The following is a 17,288-nucleotide window of genomic DNA, read 5'->3' on the forward strand; positions in this document are numbered from 1 at the left end:
CTGATATCCATAACACAAGTGCTTCAGCTACTTACATTGGGATCAGAGTAATGTATGTGATGTTGTCTCATATTTATTTATATATATATGAAAACTTCATAAACCTGTTAACTTTAACGAAAATTGTCTTTGAAATGTTCGTATGATTAAATTGTCCAAGCCTCGTTGGAGGGTTAAGTTCAAGGTATTTTTAAAAGTAGAGATCCTTTCCCTAATAAAAGCAACCTCAGAACAACAGAGGCTTTACAAGTTTTCCGATGTTAAAGTATCTAACTGTAGCTGCAAATTATTGAATTTTATGAATATTTACAAATATAAAAATCCGTCTATGTCCTGAAACGAGATTTGAATCTATGTACGTTCCCAATATCTTGTAGATTTATAAGTTAGTCATCAGGCACTGAGATAACTAAAGCAAATTAGAGAGAAAAAAAACCATTTGCGGCTTGTTCGCCACCGATTAAACAAACGTCATACTCAAGCCTAAACAGATGGCATTGTACGTGAGTGCGCTTGGTTCTCTTAAATAAGATAATCTGATTATCAAATGATGCAAGTTGAAAAATATTTGTGCCGCGTAAACTTCGACAATTGCAATAAGGAAATTACTTTTGAAAACTTTCTATTAAAACTCTTTAATTTGGTAGTTATCTGTTTTCGTGAATCATATATATATCGTATTTCATGTTAATGAAATTAAAACGTTTCAGTTCACCATATTTTGATTAAGCATTGAATTTTTGATGGAAATTTAGCTTGGGTTGATATATAGTAGTATAAAATATAAAATGTTTTAAATACAAAACAAATTACACCGCACTAAGCATCATAAAAAAAAGCACATTGATCCGACATACATTATTCTAACTTTAAAAAAAGGACAATGTCCCATTGCTCAAAATCAACGTTAAAAATGTCTTTCATTTTATATTACTATATATTGTAAATAACGCTGTCCACTTATATATTTTGATTAAAAGTACTAAATAAAAAGAGATTTTGCAAAATCTCTCCGTTTTTAATTACAATAATCAATACAGTTCATAAGCTAAATATAACTTATCACTGAAACTAACCCTAATACTAATATAAACGATCTTAAGTTTTATTTTAAAAACTTGGATCGGAAATTCTTGAGCATTTGGATATTTTTTTTTTACCTGTGTATTATTAACATTATTTAAATAGTGTTAGTGACAGTTTAATGTGCGTTAAATTAAAAGGGAAAACAAATGTACGCGGAAGCAAATAATTAACAATCACGCAACGATTGTAACTCATTCCTATGAATATATTACGTTAATTTTAACTCCATTTCAATAAAAGTAAAAGTGCATAAATTCTACATTCGAATAAAGCAGTCGTCATCTATTTAAAAAAAAAAAAACTTGACAAATTCACTTGTCAAATGTTCTTTAACGAACAAGGTCTTAAAACCATATCGATTTTCTTTTGGTAACATTTATTCCATTTTTAAAATATGTATCGATATCAAAGTTTTAGTAGACAACGTACAGAATTTTAAACGAAATAGTTTTGGTTTAAAATTATTTTAGCAGCTAATTATATTTTTAAATTAGGAACAGTTCTGTAACGGACATGTTACGTTATATTCGTTTCATAATTCATCGTTATTATCCAATTATTATCCCTGTTTCTTGTCGTGTAGCGAAATATTGTGTGGGATTACTCTGATAGAGAACGTCGGTCGTTGACCTCTTGTTTATGTTTTAATTTTCCTTTTAAAATGGGGTCACTACGATCATACTCATAATCGTCAGACGTCGAATTATGATGATATTATTAGTCTGGGTTTTAATGTATTTCATTAAAAAAAACCGAATGCAAATATTTAAATTTTTATGAGTAAATTAAAAGATTTATTAAAAGCATTTCAGCAATTTATTACATTCTTGCACATCTTAGTATTAAAGCTTTATTTATATGAAACTAGCTGTCTCTCCCGATTTCGTACGGATGAAGTAATAATCAAAATTTTGTTATTAGTTTTTGGTTACAAAGAATCCTTTCGTCGTCCCGACAAATGACAGTTTACTTCACGACTTTATAATAAACTATTAAGGCGCGATTACTATTTTAAAGAATCTGTCGGTTTTGATACCGCTATTCAGAAGCTACCGTACTGCGAAGACTCTACGAGTAACGGATAGTAGGATAAATGTAAAAAGAGAAGCTTGTATTTAAATACATTAATGTAAACATCAATCAGGCAAAACGAATGGTTTTTTGATTTAAGTAACTGGCCTTTAGTGGCGCTTGTCCGGGTTTGCATTCATAAACAACGAACAGTGTGTTCTATCTATAAGGCTAGTTACATATTATGTACTATTACAGTGTAAACTTGTTATAACGAAACGAAAGGGACTGAGCGTTTTTTGGCGTTATAGAGTTTTCGTTATATGGAGTGAACAAAAAAAAAACGACCAAATCGATCGAATCGAAATCGAAATACATAAATTATGCTTATAAATTATTGTTTACACATATAGTTCGATAACTCTGTGTGATGTTTTTTGCTATGCCAGTATTTTTATGTATTTTATTCATATCTAGATATGTGGTGGAATCGTCTTGAATAAACAACAAAAAAGATCTACCAACTTAGCAACAATTGGTGGTCATTCGGTTCCGTCCACTTGATCATCTTCTTCATCTTAATTAAAAAGATACTGATTGTATTAGCAGCGAAAAATGCTAACTCTAACGCTTCGACGATTAGATATGATTGGGTGAGCGGGATAATAAATAGTTACTGTCTAAAATTATGTCTATAGAGAATGGCTATATTGCTATAAGGAGTGTATCATGTGGTGAGTGTATTATGTGGGTTTTAGCGCAAACCAACCAAGTCGTGCTCACTTCTACTTTATAGAGGGTTTATCGTTATAAATGATAACGTTATAAAGAGTTTACACTGTATATAAATGTTTCTGTTTGTTGTTAACAGGTTGCTATTGTCACTGCCTGTCTGCACGCAGAGGTTATTGGTACTGCTCTTCGGCACGTTTCGGGTGATGGCATCTAACGCTGACAAAGCTGGTAAGTTATGAACTCTTAGTGTCCCACTGCACGCCTAAGTCCGCTACTTTTAGTGAAGTAGGTTTGCAGCTTATTTCTCAGTTTGGGTTGGTGGATCGTCAAACTCGTTGGTTTCCTCATGATGTTTTCTTTCACAGTCGAACAAGAAATTACTTATAAAGCCAAATCATGAAATTAAAAAAAAAGTCATGTTCATTAGAACTCCTTCCGGATTTGGTTCCACAGTTTGTTTATGATTGATGTATCCTTACTAATGGCCCATTTTGGCTCTTTTCTGTTAATGCACATTGTTCATCTTAATTTCGAATATATACGAAGAATAAAACAAAGTACCGCGTTATGATAAAAAGACGCTTAACACTTTTTCAATATCTAGTCAAGACGGGAAAGATCTGTAACAAATAAACCGCCTCAGTTCGTTGATTGCGTGTTTTCATTTATAACACGGTCTATCAGACAAAAAAAGGATGCATTCCACTAGTTCATTGGAACTGAAAATAATTAGTTTAATTTTGCCAATTATCCGTGTCGGCGTGGGCGCTCCGCTATTGATGCAACGACGCAGCTACGAGCTAAGCGGGCATTGTGCGATTATTTAATATCTAACCGAGACGCCCGAGTTGCCGGCCCTCTTAATGTCGTGGTTGACCTACTTAGAAATCGTAAGGTCTTTCTGCTAAGCTATCACGTAGCTGAGACTGCGCAGTTGGATATTTTTCCATTTTTTTTTTCATTTCGGCAATACCCTTAAGCTGTCGAACGATTAATTCGTTAAATTCGACGTGTTAAATGTATGATTATTTTTCGTTTGAAGTAACTGTTTTAAAACAGTTTTTTTTTAAATTCGAACAGGTGCTAAATTTATGATGCTCAAGTTCATAAGTACCGACATCCGACAAAAACCGGATGTTCTTACATTTTTTATGGGTCAAGCACTCGAATATATACCGTTGCCAAATCAAATATTCTAATTAGTTCATCTATTGCGTGTGCGTACTAAAAGAGACAGCAATTGTTATTTCACCCGCTCCGCACGTACCCGGCCGGCGCGCGGCGTCGACAATTCCTTATTTACGTTTTAGCTTCATTCAGTTGCTATTGTCTTTTTTGTTTACGTCATTTAATTTCATAGACTGTTTCGAATTTGTGATTAGGAAATTAAATAGTATTGGATTTGATAAAACTTTGAGGAAAATTACACTTGACGAAATAGTCGACTATTTTTTACGACTACTATAGGAATAAAATATGAAGGTTGAATTTTACTCAATAATTTCTGAAAGTTCAAATTTTTCTGTATTTTTAGTCAATCGAATAAATTTTATTTGAATATCCGGTCGAAAATATTTGACTTACGATTATTAGTCTACCTAAATTCATTTTTCTTGTAATGAAATGTTAATGTAATGTTTCTCAAAATATATTTTTTTATCTCGGCGGCCTCTATGTAAAGGATGTTGTTATATTTAATGGTACATTATTAACAAAAGCGGATATTATGAAGCATCTTTCAGAAAAAAAAAACTATTTTTGTTTTCTTTAAAAAAAAAATAATGTCATGGCCGTGCAAAATGGCGGGAATAATATCTTTAGATCTTCAAACGTTATACATTTCGAAGAAAAATTAATTTTTATTTTTATTAGTAGTTGGTTTTATTTTGTGTTGCAAATAAGTCTTGCAGTCAGTACTCATCGCAGTGTTATTAAAGTCATTATTCATATGTAATTTATATCTTGTCAATGTTATATTAATCTCCGTACAATTTCTAAAAATCATATAAATATTATAATAATAAGTAATTAATTTACAGTCTCTAAAAAACAGCTTGATAGTTTTGTGATAGGTTAAGTTACATTACAGTATCATTTTTAGGATGGGCATTGTAATTTTTTTATATATACAAATATATTATGTCAAGATACTATATAGTAGTTGTTGGTCTTGACTCTTGACACTTTCCGAGTGAACGCTGCCAAAAAATCTTTTTAGATATATACATTTTGAAACTGTATTCAGAATATATGTAGTCCGGCAGATCCAGCAGTAATATACCTTCGTTAAATTAATCGCGCTGTTGTATACGTTTTAAAGATACTAAGTACGATATATATTTGCAAAACTGTGTTTATAATTTCCACACTCGTTGTAATACTCTTCTGCCTAAAATATTATAATACAAATAACCTTAAAAGCTGAAAATATATCGAATTCAAAGTTCGTGTAAAAATTTACAAAAAATATGTATTTATGAAACGGTATTTATTTAATAGCATATTAATTTTCAAGTTGACACCAAGTATACAATAAGACTTTAAGTTTTTATGTATATTATCAGATATTTGTATGAACGTATGAATGAGGATCGTCGGGCGTGCGGTAATACGTATTACATTACAGGCAGACAGATCGCACGTTTCGATTATACCATTATATAGTTCCTATAACCTGTATATTCCGCACGGTTGCGTCAACTTAAAGCTACCGCCACTTTTTGTAGTATGTCAAAATAAAATAAATTAATCCATTAATTTGGAAAAATCATTTTGGAAATATTACCATTTTTTTTCTTAAGCTCACCTTATTTTTGGCAGTGTTTAAACGGGCTATAACGCGACAAAAAAATAAAATAAAATAATCCCCCAATTTTAAAAAATCATTTTGGAAATATTACCATTTTTTTTCTTAAGCTCACCTTTTTTTTGTCAGTGTTTAAACGGGCTATAACGCGACAAAAAAAAAAAAACAAGTTAGACTGATCGATCATAAGTTTGCGTTCAAATAAAACGTAAATTAATCAGTGACGAGTTGGCCAATTTACTTGACGTGCCGTGTAATTATCTTTTTCAATTAGGTATTTAGTTACAATGGTTAAATTATAATATTTTTTACTTGAACTTGATTACATTTAAATTAACCATTTAATTTTTAAAATGACTTGTTTTTATAAAACAAGTTCTCCTTTTACGTGTATAACTGGTCGGTATCGTATTCAATATGTTTTGTTAATACAAGAAGTATTTATGATGTTCTTATTCTTTAGACAGAGTTAGAAAGGTCGATAGAACAATTGAAAACAGTTCTAGGTCTGGATTTTGTATATTATTGAGGCCATGAAGGGACATCGATTGGATTCCCTGATTTATAATTTTATAGTAACATTGTCAACCTACATCAAGCCAGTTTTGAATGTATTCCACTTCTCTGATGCGCCCATCTCTCTCAAGTCTTGTGAAAAACTTACCCATTCATTACCTAATATTATAATCGGTTCATGTTATTGGACTTGCCTATCCGTATGGCAACACATCAGGCAACACAGATAGGAATATAAACTAAATCGTACAAGACTAATACTCTGCTAATCATGTATAGGGTAAATGCCTCATGTTTTCGAAGTCGATCCGACCGTTTGAGAGAAGTTCAGTTACAGACACACAAGCAGACGATTTATTTTTACATGTATATTTGTTTTAACGATTAAATTTTTAATTATTTTACAATAAATCGATTATTGTACCGCCCACCGAATTGCCGCCAATTTTTCAACTTCATACTTAGAAAACTGCTTTTTTTTAATTCATACTTAGAAAACCAGTTAGGCAATGAATACAATTTAAAATAACTTTTTATTAAACAATTTATTAAAATAGTTTAAGTAGATATTTGTTGTTATTCCAATAGCAAATCCTACAAATTATTTTTTTATTATATTTTCAACAATTAAAGAGCATTATTTTATTTGACTGGGGGCTTGATTTCGTGACTACGTAGATTAAACTACACGAATAGGAATATGCGGTCAATTCTAAAATGATATTCATACGGATTGAACGGCTTAAAGTTTCATGTATCTAACTTGTTTATAAAATTTTGTCCGTAACAGTATGGGATTTCTTACTTGACTTGGGATGTTATTTTTCAGTTTTTTAAACATACAACTTCCTCGTATCTATTGGACTTGAGTTAATTATCGTATTATTAGGACAAAAAACAACCGTAAAGGATGGGGTTAAAATTATGCAATGATTACAATAGATAGACTTTTATAAAGGAAAATGTTATATTTGTATTTTTTATACGGACAAATAAAAATATTAGTGAAAATAACGAAATTTATAACGTGTATTTTACTCATTTATAAGAGTACATTGAGTTTTCACACAAGCAAACGCAACGCCATGTTCAACGCTCCATTAACTGTGTTATTCTATCCCCCTTTTAACTCGCTTATAGCATTGGGTGGCATTCTGTTTAAAATGTCAGTGATGGTTACATAAAGGTGCTATTACTTAGTTCATTGATTTCGAATAGCTTAGATTGAGTGTCACACACACACACAATAATAATCAAAATAAATCGAAATATGTTACATATAAATTGTATTTATACCAAGACAGTTTTGTTAAGCAAGCTAAAATTGGTATTTAGATTTTTCAGAGAATGTTTAATTAATGTATTATTGCTATACTTATATGTATATATATTATGTAAGTTGGAAAGTTAGTTGTGTTCAATTAGGTAATCAACAGTTCTATTTAAATAGTTATCTGATCATAAATATTTATATAGTTTTATTTTTCAAACTCGGTTTTATAATATTACAGACACCGCCAACGCCTAAGCGGTGGTTACTACTTATGCTTGGCCGATTTATTTGTCTGCCCACCTCCATTATAATATATATAAAAATGAGTTTAAGGTTGCGTTACTAGCATAATGACCAGACAAGCTATTAATGGTACGGCTACGTATAAGGTAATCTAGCCAAAATTTCATGGGTAAAAACAATTATACCATTTATAAAAAAAGCAACCATCATTAAAATTGAATTAAATATAATTCCATCAAGATATCTATCAAATATGATGCAAATACATTTTATCATCATAAAATCTATAAAAATTATGAGAACTATTGTACACTGACAATCGTTCTGTACAAAAAGAACAATTATTCGTACTGGTAACAAAAAAAAAGTACATCATTTGCACTAAAAATTTAAATATACGTTTCCTTATCAGGGTTTTCGTGTTTTTGTTAGCACACATTCCGAAACGGTTATCGTTTCACAATGAATTGACACAAATCCTAAACATATGTGAATAAGACGAATTTCTTAAATTATATATCTTGATTTATAGCGTTAACAGATAAGTTTTCTAACTATACCTGAAGAATTGTCTTTCTTTACAAAGTAGCACCAAAATCAAAATATTCAAATTTTTAGTTAGAATATTAGTATGCAGGAGATAGCACTTCAATTTAAATCGAAATTACTTTGACAGACTGAGGTATTTACCATTTTCCGACTTATCTGATAATCCTAGTATGTTATGAACATATATAAGGACATTATTATTATACTTGATTTAAATAAATGTCAGCAACTTAAATTCAACTTATTATCAATACATGGAATTAAAGTAACAATTATTTTGAATGAAGTTGTTCAAATTTAAGGTAATGGGTAGGTACATATGTAGACAGATTTTCATTTTACATCAACCGATGTTTCCACACAACTCTGAACATGAGCTGAATGAATGGGTTTATAACACCTATAATGCACTTGAAACACAATAGTGCCTGTTCGGGTTTGAAACCTTTACAATGTATTAAATAGAAAAGCAAATGAAATCATGTATAATACAATCTCTTCTCTTAATATTATATTAAAGCTTCAGTAAGATATTGATAAGAGAGTTAATAGAAACAATTAAATTTTGTTTTGCAATGTACCCGCATAACGGTATCATTTGTTTGTTTAAACTTTCCTTTAGATCACAGTTACACAATAATGTTTCAAACGAACCCATATCCCGTGTTTTATAGGCACAGGAATGACATCAGAAGCCCTGGGCGTGTCGGTGGCACCGTCGTTTTTCCACTCGTGCGTGTCCGATGGGAAGACGGCTACAATGGAGGATGTACAAAGATTCAAGGTCGGTCATATTAACTCTGTTCCGTTGCAATTGAATAGCGCTTTGATAGCGTTATATGCAGTTATCGACTTAAGTGGATAATGCATTATTACCACGTGACATAGATGTGTGTATTGTAATGTCATTTAAATATGTTATGTGATTGATTTGAAATGTTTTCGTTTTTCGACTTTGTTGTTTACTTTTACATACCACGAAATTTGATCGGGTAATATAATGTAGATTACATTTAACGTTATAAATATTATATCGTTTATACAAGTGTGGGAGTTTTATATGATTATGTATTTCATTTTGACTTTTGGTTTGGTTGTGGGTGTGTATCAAATTATATTTATGTATGTGATGATTGCAATCGTTAAAATATTATCTATATGTAAAATTAACACTTAAATTATTGCATAGTTTTATTTATGTATTATTCAAACAAAACATGAAGTCAAAACTAAATTTGTTTTAAAAGTATATATCTAACTGAAACCCAAAAAGTTTGAGCATTTCGTGATTATATTTGATATAATATTTGCATCATAAAGTATCGTTCAAAGAATAGTACAAAAGTATGTGTTTATTCTTAGTGTGTCACTGCATCGCAGTGCTAATCTCCTGGCATTGTTATCAGCGTGCCGAGATCATACCGTACGCTTTATCAGACGGAAAACAATTCAATTTACAACGTTGAAGTTAATGGCAATGGATGAAATAATCTGATAAAAGATAATCTTTATTTTTTATACATATGTAAATGAAGCTCTTTTACTCTTCATTTAATTTAATAAATAATTACACTTGCTCATTACTTACTATAATTATTATCTATGGTGGCAGCACTTTTTACTCTGTATTTATTATATAATTTAATCTGTAGAAAAAGGCTCTCTGGTTTATTGTACATTATAGTTAGAAGTTAAGATTTTTGAAAAGGAATAGGTAACGATTGTAAAATTGAAATTGAAGCAATAGCTTTTAATGTTGTTTTGTAATATGTTGTTTATTGAAACAAAAACTTAGTTGTTGCTCTGTAAAAAAGATATTTATTTTTTTAAAGTTTGATACAATGAATATTATATTTGCAAATACTATTTACGACTACTTATATACCTAGTACAAATTAATATTATATTATTTACTAACCTGTAAAAAAGAAACAACATTAAAAGCTATTGCTTCAATTTCAATTTTACAATCGTTACCTATTCCTTTTCAAAAATCTTAACTTCTAACTATAATGTACAATAAACCAGAGAGCCTTTTTCTACAGATTAAATTATATAATAAATACAGAGTAAAAAGTGCTGCCACCATAGATAATAATTATAGTAAGTAATGAGCAAGTGTAATTATTTATTAAATTAAATGAAGAGTAAAAGAGCTTCATTTACACATATTATACAATTATACATACATGTACAATATGTAATGATACATATGTATGTACTCAAGAAATTTAGTAAGTTTTTGTTGTTCCTCAGTGCCGATATGTTTTTTTTAAAGTATTTTTGTCAAATCTGTACAGTGTACACGGAGGTCTAAAGAGTTATAAAACTGAACAGTCTAATATTGGTGAACCAGTATTAGATTGTCTTTATATAATGGGTATTAATAAATTCAATTCACAATTTTAAGCACCTGTAGCTTCCAATGGTCAAAAACATAAAATGTAGTAATATTGTCTCCAAGCGTTGAATGTCATTCAAAGGGCTGGGGTGCGTTGAGACTTACTATTTTTTTTAGTATTGTATTGATAATGAAATTATCGTTAACTATTTAAATATAAATAATATTTTATATGTAAGATATGTTAGTTTATAATTGTAAATAGCTTTTCATATTCGCTTACTAAAATATTTAAATTTTGCTGCGAAAGGCTGAAGTCTCCGTAAGTATGAACACTGCACATTAATATTTATTTATAACTTATATTTCACATTTCCGCTTTGTATAACTTTTGTGTGAACGTTTTTTTTTAAATGCCTTCGTGTAGAATAGTTATGTTTCACGATCGTATTTCTATACTTTTTTTATTCGACTCGTCATCCGACCCCCAACATTCCGTAGATAAGTACTTGATTCACAAATTGAATTAGTTACTCATATCCCATGTCGCTTTGACTCATCTCTCCACTGAATAGAAAGCGACTTAACTATGTTTCGAATGTCATAAAATTTAAACCTTTGTGTTTTTGTTAAGTTAGTCAGTGTTTTTCTTTTAAATTTTTTATACTTTTTACTATGTACTGTGTCCTAATAAACATTTCTTTCTTTCTTTTTTCGGTTCGAGAGGTTACCGAGTCATATGGGTAACAAGGGATGTTAAATCTTAGATCATATATTTACGCAAATTAGGAGATTGACTAAACAATTGTTTATACTTCTCACAGAACTGATGACTTCTGATGATAAATGTTCATGTTTCATATACATTTAAAACTCAGTAAAAAAAATTGTTTATTGTGATATTTTGTTGTTTGTTATATTCAATATAAATTATAAAATACCATTATGTTCGTAAATTGTATTTTTTAAGTTATTTTTCAGCAAAGTATTGCAAATACATAAAAATTAGACGCACAGTCTTACATTTATTCTGACCTAGCTTTCAAGAAGTTGCTAACGTGATAGTCTGATATGCCATAAGGGAATTTGTTCATAAAACCTAGTAACCTAAAGTACAAATTGCCCGTGATGTAACCTTTATTTGATGTTACTTTTCGCCTTGTATGCGTCGGAATACTCCTTATCATTGAGTTATCGCATTGCATCATGCATGGCTTAAAAACGAACGATCAAGGAATTAAATTATGATAGTAGCATCAAAATCGGTTTTAAATAAACAACATTATAATTCATCATATTATTTTTGATAGTATTGATACGTGTACGATATGCGTACGTTTGTGTGCATTTGTGTTTACACTCACACATGGCAATCTATCTTGCTCAGCCCTGCTCGAGAAGGACCGCCACGGCTAAAATCCATCAGAAGTCCTTCTGATTAGCATAATATTATACTTATGATTAATAATACAAGATGCACTTATCTAGACCAATTTCTTAAAGGCACAGAACCACTTTTAAAGCAACATCATCAATAAATAACATCAGCTTTATTAAAAGTCTATAATAATTTAAAGGCATGGTCTCTAATGCGTCGGTGGTGTAATATGTATGTATGTGTGCTTTTTATTTTAATATAAATATTTTTATTTCATTCGTATGCAAGTTAACGCTTCTATTTATAGAATTTAAATATTATATGTATTAAAATGTAATCGCAACAGGTGGCAACGCGCATTATGCGACAACTGATCGAGCAGTTCAGCGCGGGCGATCTGTTTGGGAGGGAGAATTACGAGTACTACGCTCGCGTCACGGGTCGGATATTACGGGTGAGGGACGAGTGGATCTGCTCGTTCCGGGACCCGCCGCCGCCCCGACACCATCGCGACCAGGAGGCGTATGCCAGTATGTTTCTCGAATATTTGAGTTCTATGTATATAGAGTGAGCCAGTGTAACTACAGGCACAAGGGACATAACATCTTAGTTCCCAAGGTTGGTGGCGCATTGGCGATTTAAGGAATAGTTAATATTTCTTACAGCGTTATTGTTTATGGGCGATGGTGACCACTTACCATCAGGTGGCCCGTATGCTCGTCCGCCAAACTATACCATAAAAAATGTTAATATGTTGTAAATTTATAATTTGTCTTGTGCTCGGAGGTGAAGAGGAAACAGTCTGAGGAATCATCTCAGTGTTGTCTGTGATGGTAAGGCACTTGGTGCAAGCCCATGTGGGTACCACCCACTCATCATTATTGTACCGCCATATAACAGAACTCAGTATTGTTGTGTTCAGGTTTGAAGGGTGAGTGAGTCAGTGTAACTGCAGGCACAAGGGACATAACATCTTAGTTCCCAAAGTTGGTGGCACATTGAAGATGTAACAGCGTCATTGTCTAAGGGTGATACTGACCACTTACCATCAGGTGGCCCATATGTTCGTCCGCCAACCTATACCATGAAAAAAACAATGGAACATACACAGATTGTGACAAAAATCTTTCAATTGTGAAGTCATTGTGATCTCCACTAAACCTACAGTGGTAATGATTTGTCAATGTTTCAATCAGTAACTATGCTAATTGGATAAGTTGTAGGATGCTCACGGCGTTATCTTTATTGTTAATTATTAATTAATATTATAAAGACGTAAAAAAGCACTGACAAAGAAAGTTCATTAAAAAGTCGAGTTAAATAAAAAGGTCCATTGCTCTTAAACTCTTTTATAGACAACCATAAATAATATATATAAAAATAGATTCAAAAGTTTTTTAATAGATATTTTACGAATTTCAATTTAAGAATATTATTTGTGAAAGTTACTTTTTTAAATAATAATATCATGGAGTTGACAGAAATCAATTTTGAAAAGTTTTATTGGACTAATAAATAATAAAAACCAGTTGTCGGGTCCGCTTTTGCTTTCGATCGATCGGAATCGCGAGAGAAATTATGGCGGTTCACAAAAAGCAACCCGAAGTGAAACTGACGAGTTTGCTGTGAATACGAGTAGCATTGGCTTACAATTAATAAAACCAGGGCCGTATTTAGGGGAGGGCAACCGGGGCAATTGCCCTGGGGCCTCCACATTAGTGGGGGCCACAGTTTTCAGCAAGTTAACAAATACCGAGATATAGTCAAATTATAATGATGTTATTATTTAATATTTTAAAAGTTACCGATACAAGTAAATAAATCATAGCTTACTGATTGAAAAAAAAAATTAGTTAATTCATGATAATATAATTATTAGGTTGATCACGCTTCTGCTTGTCTAGGGCCCCCACTGCTTTGTGGCCCGGGGGCCTCCAGACCTTTAAATCCGGCTCTGAATAAAACTCGTATTAAAACATTCTGGGACATCACAATTAACGAGTTAATAACCTCGAGATCAAATCCAGTTGTGGCAATTGTTGTGGATTAATTGGACCCGACACTTGGTGCAATTTTCTCGTGAAACGTTTATTGCTTCTTTAAATATATTATTCTCGCATTAATTGGACGGCTTTAATTGGTGATTAAAACCCTCGTGATAAATAAATAAAACGTTTGAACGGAAATGAAAATTAACTAAATATAAATTATTTAATTTAATTCAGGATTAGGAGGGCAGTAAGCGAGACTTTGTAATTATTGAAAAAATAAAAGTAAATGTAAATAATATACGGTATATCATATTTAAAAAAAAAAAAACAGAATTCTACTTGAAATAAGCAATTAAAGATAACGTTTTTGGACCATCAATTCATATTTGTAAAGTAGTAAAATAAGATTGTTTACAAAGAAAATTATCTGGGCCCTAATTCTAGTAAACCAACCTGTTCGCCTATACCAATAACGTAAGGATCCAGTTGTGGTGCGGTCAAAGCTGGAGCGGATAATCAGAATCGTATCGTATCGTATCGTATCGATATAAAAATATTTCGATTCGTCGATTCGATAACTAGTCTTCAGCTATGATTAAGCGGGGGTTAATTTTTGTGGGGAATAATCGAAGAAGTTAGGTCAGAATAGAATCGGGAAATTATTATTACCCTCAAAGTCAGTAGAGTTAGGCCTCCTGAATGACTAAGGATTCGACAAAAAAATAATGTTTTTTTTTTTTTTTTTTTAAAGAATTCTAACATATGCCAACAAAGTTTCCACTGTTGCATTAAATTTTTTTTTTTTTTAAAGAAGATCATCCATACATGATATCTAACAATTGCTAATGTTTACAGGGCAGCTGTCTTTAGAAGCAGAGAAAACATGGCTTCAGTGCGAATGCGACCGTTGGGGTAACAAGTTCAATTTAGAAGGTAAGGAAACCCTATAAATAAGTCAAGGTGTGCAATAATCTGTCTACGGTTAACTTAAGTTATTTGATGAGATGTGCTGACGTCGTCAAGTGATTGCTTTAAAGTTTTTGTTTATCAGTACGTGATATTGTAATACAGCTTATCGCTGTCTTGTATTGATAAATATCTTAGTTGTATTAAAGGTATTTTACCAAATTATAAAATGTGAGTCAGAGTTAAGAAGGCGTTGTCCAAGTCAATAAAAAAAAACTGAGTTGTTTTGATATGATTTTTATAGTATCATTTTGTATATATGATTACTAATAATTTGATATACATATAAGCATAGAATGTTCTTCGAAATAATTTACTTAACTATTAATATTATGAATACGAAAGTGAGTTAGTTTACACGCTCTCACGTTTTAACTACTCTTATCATGACCATACCCATTGTTAGGGGTGAAGAAGAGGTCATAAGGGTCAGTCTATCCTTAGATCTGACACCACACATGCAGGTAATACTGCAGACAATGAATCTGTAGCAGATTTTCACTGATGATATGTGATGCAATCATGCGCAGATGGCATATAGTATCTTTTGTAAGGTAGGTTTGGCTAGTGACCATTTCGATGGTAAGCTAATACCTGCTTACATACTCAATCCAATAGTGATTTTAAGAATGCTAATCTTCCGCAGGTCGCAACAATCGTTTAAGTTCATAAACAAATCCGCTCTGTAAAGTATTCGATATAAATTAATTATTTTTTTTGGTGAGTCGATAAGTTTTGGGTATTTGAATAACATCACATTGTTTGTAGTGCGTTCATCACTTAGTCGTATTATTAATAAGTTGAAAATCGGTAGCACATTGTAACTATTAACTTAGGAAACTAATTTACAAATACATACATTTTTGTAGTAAATAGTACAGCAAAATGCTTATTAATAATGTATCTAAATCACAATAGTTTTTGTTTACAAATGGTACGAAATATCTAATTTATAAACATATTTTATATTTCATTCTATATCCTCTTTTGAACCATTATGAGTGAACTGTAATTGAATGGTTGTTCACACAATTGTGCATCGGTCTTTGTGTAAAAGTTGGGTTAGGGTCGATAAACTGTTTTTATCCGTAACGGAAAATAGTTTAACAATGATATTTTTTACTCGTTTTAAAATTATTCTAAAATTAATTATTATTACCAAAGTACCGTTAAATAGAAAGAGGTTTTATTTAAACTCGTTTTATATTAATGGTATATTATATATTTAGATTTATATAAATGGGTTTTGTTATTTTTAGAAATGGATGGATTTTAAGTAATTTTATAATTCGGTCATTGAAAAGTACGTTGATTATTAGGTCTATCGAAATCTGAGGAGTGCCAGTCGATGCCAGCTCTGATGGGCGCCGTGGGCGGGACGGGAGCGGGCACTGGACTGGGCATCATCCCTGAACACAGCCTCTTGGACTCCTGCACACGTCTCTCTATATCGCTCGAAGAGAGCGTATTTAAGGTACTCTTTTTTAATATTTGAAATTAACCATAAAACTTTATTTGATGTTTCTAGTCCGTACTGGTTCACATAATGTAGTCTTAAATTTTCGCGATTATTACACATTGAAATAAAACTAGTTATAACGGATTTGAATCGCGTATATTAATTATTTTTTGACATCCCGACGTTTCGAGCACTTTACATCGGTACATTACCCGTGACCACGAACGCTGTAAATTTTGACAACTTTATGTGAACCAATGTGAACGCGAAAATTTAAGACAATATTATGTGAACAGTACGGACTGGAAACATCAAATAAAATTAGCCATAAAACTTTTAAATATTCCAGGAAAGCTCATAGTGATTGAAAATTATATGTTTAGAAGAGAAAACTAATATGGAAACGGTATATGTGTTCACCAATTCCTTGATCAAAATCTTGACTAAATATGAAATCTCGTTGGCATTGTGCTCGACAAGCATTTAATAATAATTCTAAATTAGTAAAACACCTTTGAAAACATCCTTTTGAAACTACAATAATAAGACGTAATAAGTTTAAATGAGTTTAAATGACGGGTTCCAGGTCTCCGTCAGTTCATCATCGCAGTCGTCCCGCAGTAACTCCAGCCCTCACATGACGCTCGAGGAATTGCGAGCTATAAACAAGTACGCAGAGAGCACTAAGAGCCTCTCCTACTTGCCACAGGTAATTTCTCACATAATTTAAACGAAATCGTCAGAAAACAACTACATTTTTTCGCGAATGAGGTTTATTTCTACTTACAGATCTGGTTTTTAGATTTGAGCGTAGTCTTGTTTCATTAATTTTTTCATACTAATATGTCGAGTACGAGGAAAACTATCGATTTTATCATTAAAAATATAATTGTATATGTAATTATTTATTATTGTTACTTATATACATAGGGTA

General features: G+C 31.4%; 1 protein-coding gene across 6 annotated transcripts in view; it reads left to right on the top strand.

Moving 5' to 3' along the window:
- Positions 1-17,288, top strand: part of LOC124538728 — a 28,158-nt gene that overhangs the window by 3,384 nt on the left and 7,486 nt on the right. For 4 of the 6 annotated variants that reach the window (XM_047115894.1, XM_047115895.1, XM_047115897.1 and 1 more), the window contains exons 4-10: positions 2,969-3,060; positions 8,894-9,003; positions 10,871-10,882; positions 12,285-12,468; positions 14,785-14,862; positions 16,215-16,369; positions 16,941-17,063. In XM_047115894.1, the coding sequence (XP_046971850.1) occupies positions 2,969-3,060; positions 8,894-9,003; positions 10,871-10,882; positions 12,285-12,468; positions 14,785-14,862; positions 16,215-16,369; positions 16,941-17,063 (754 nt within the window). The remainder of the gene's footprint in view (positions 1-2,968; positions 3,061-8,893; positions 9,004-10,870; positions 10,883-12,284; positions 12,469-14,784; positions 14,863-16,214; positions 16,370-16,940; positions 17,064-17,288) is intronic. The other 2 variants (XM_047115893.1, XM_047115892.1) reach the window with 1 other exon arrangement.

Source organism: Vanessa cardui, chromosome 21, assembly GCF_905220365.1.
Source record: "Vanessa cardui chromosome 21, ilVanCard2.1, whole genome shotgun sequence".
NCBI lineage: Eukaryota > Metazoa > Arthropoda > Insecta > Lepidoptera > Nymphalidae > Vanessa > Vanessa cardui.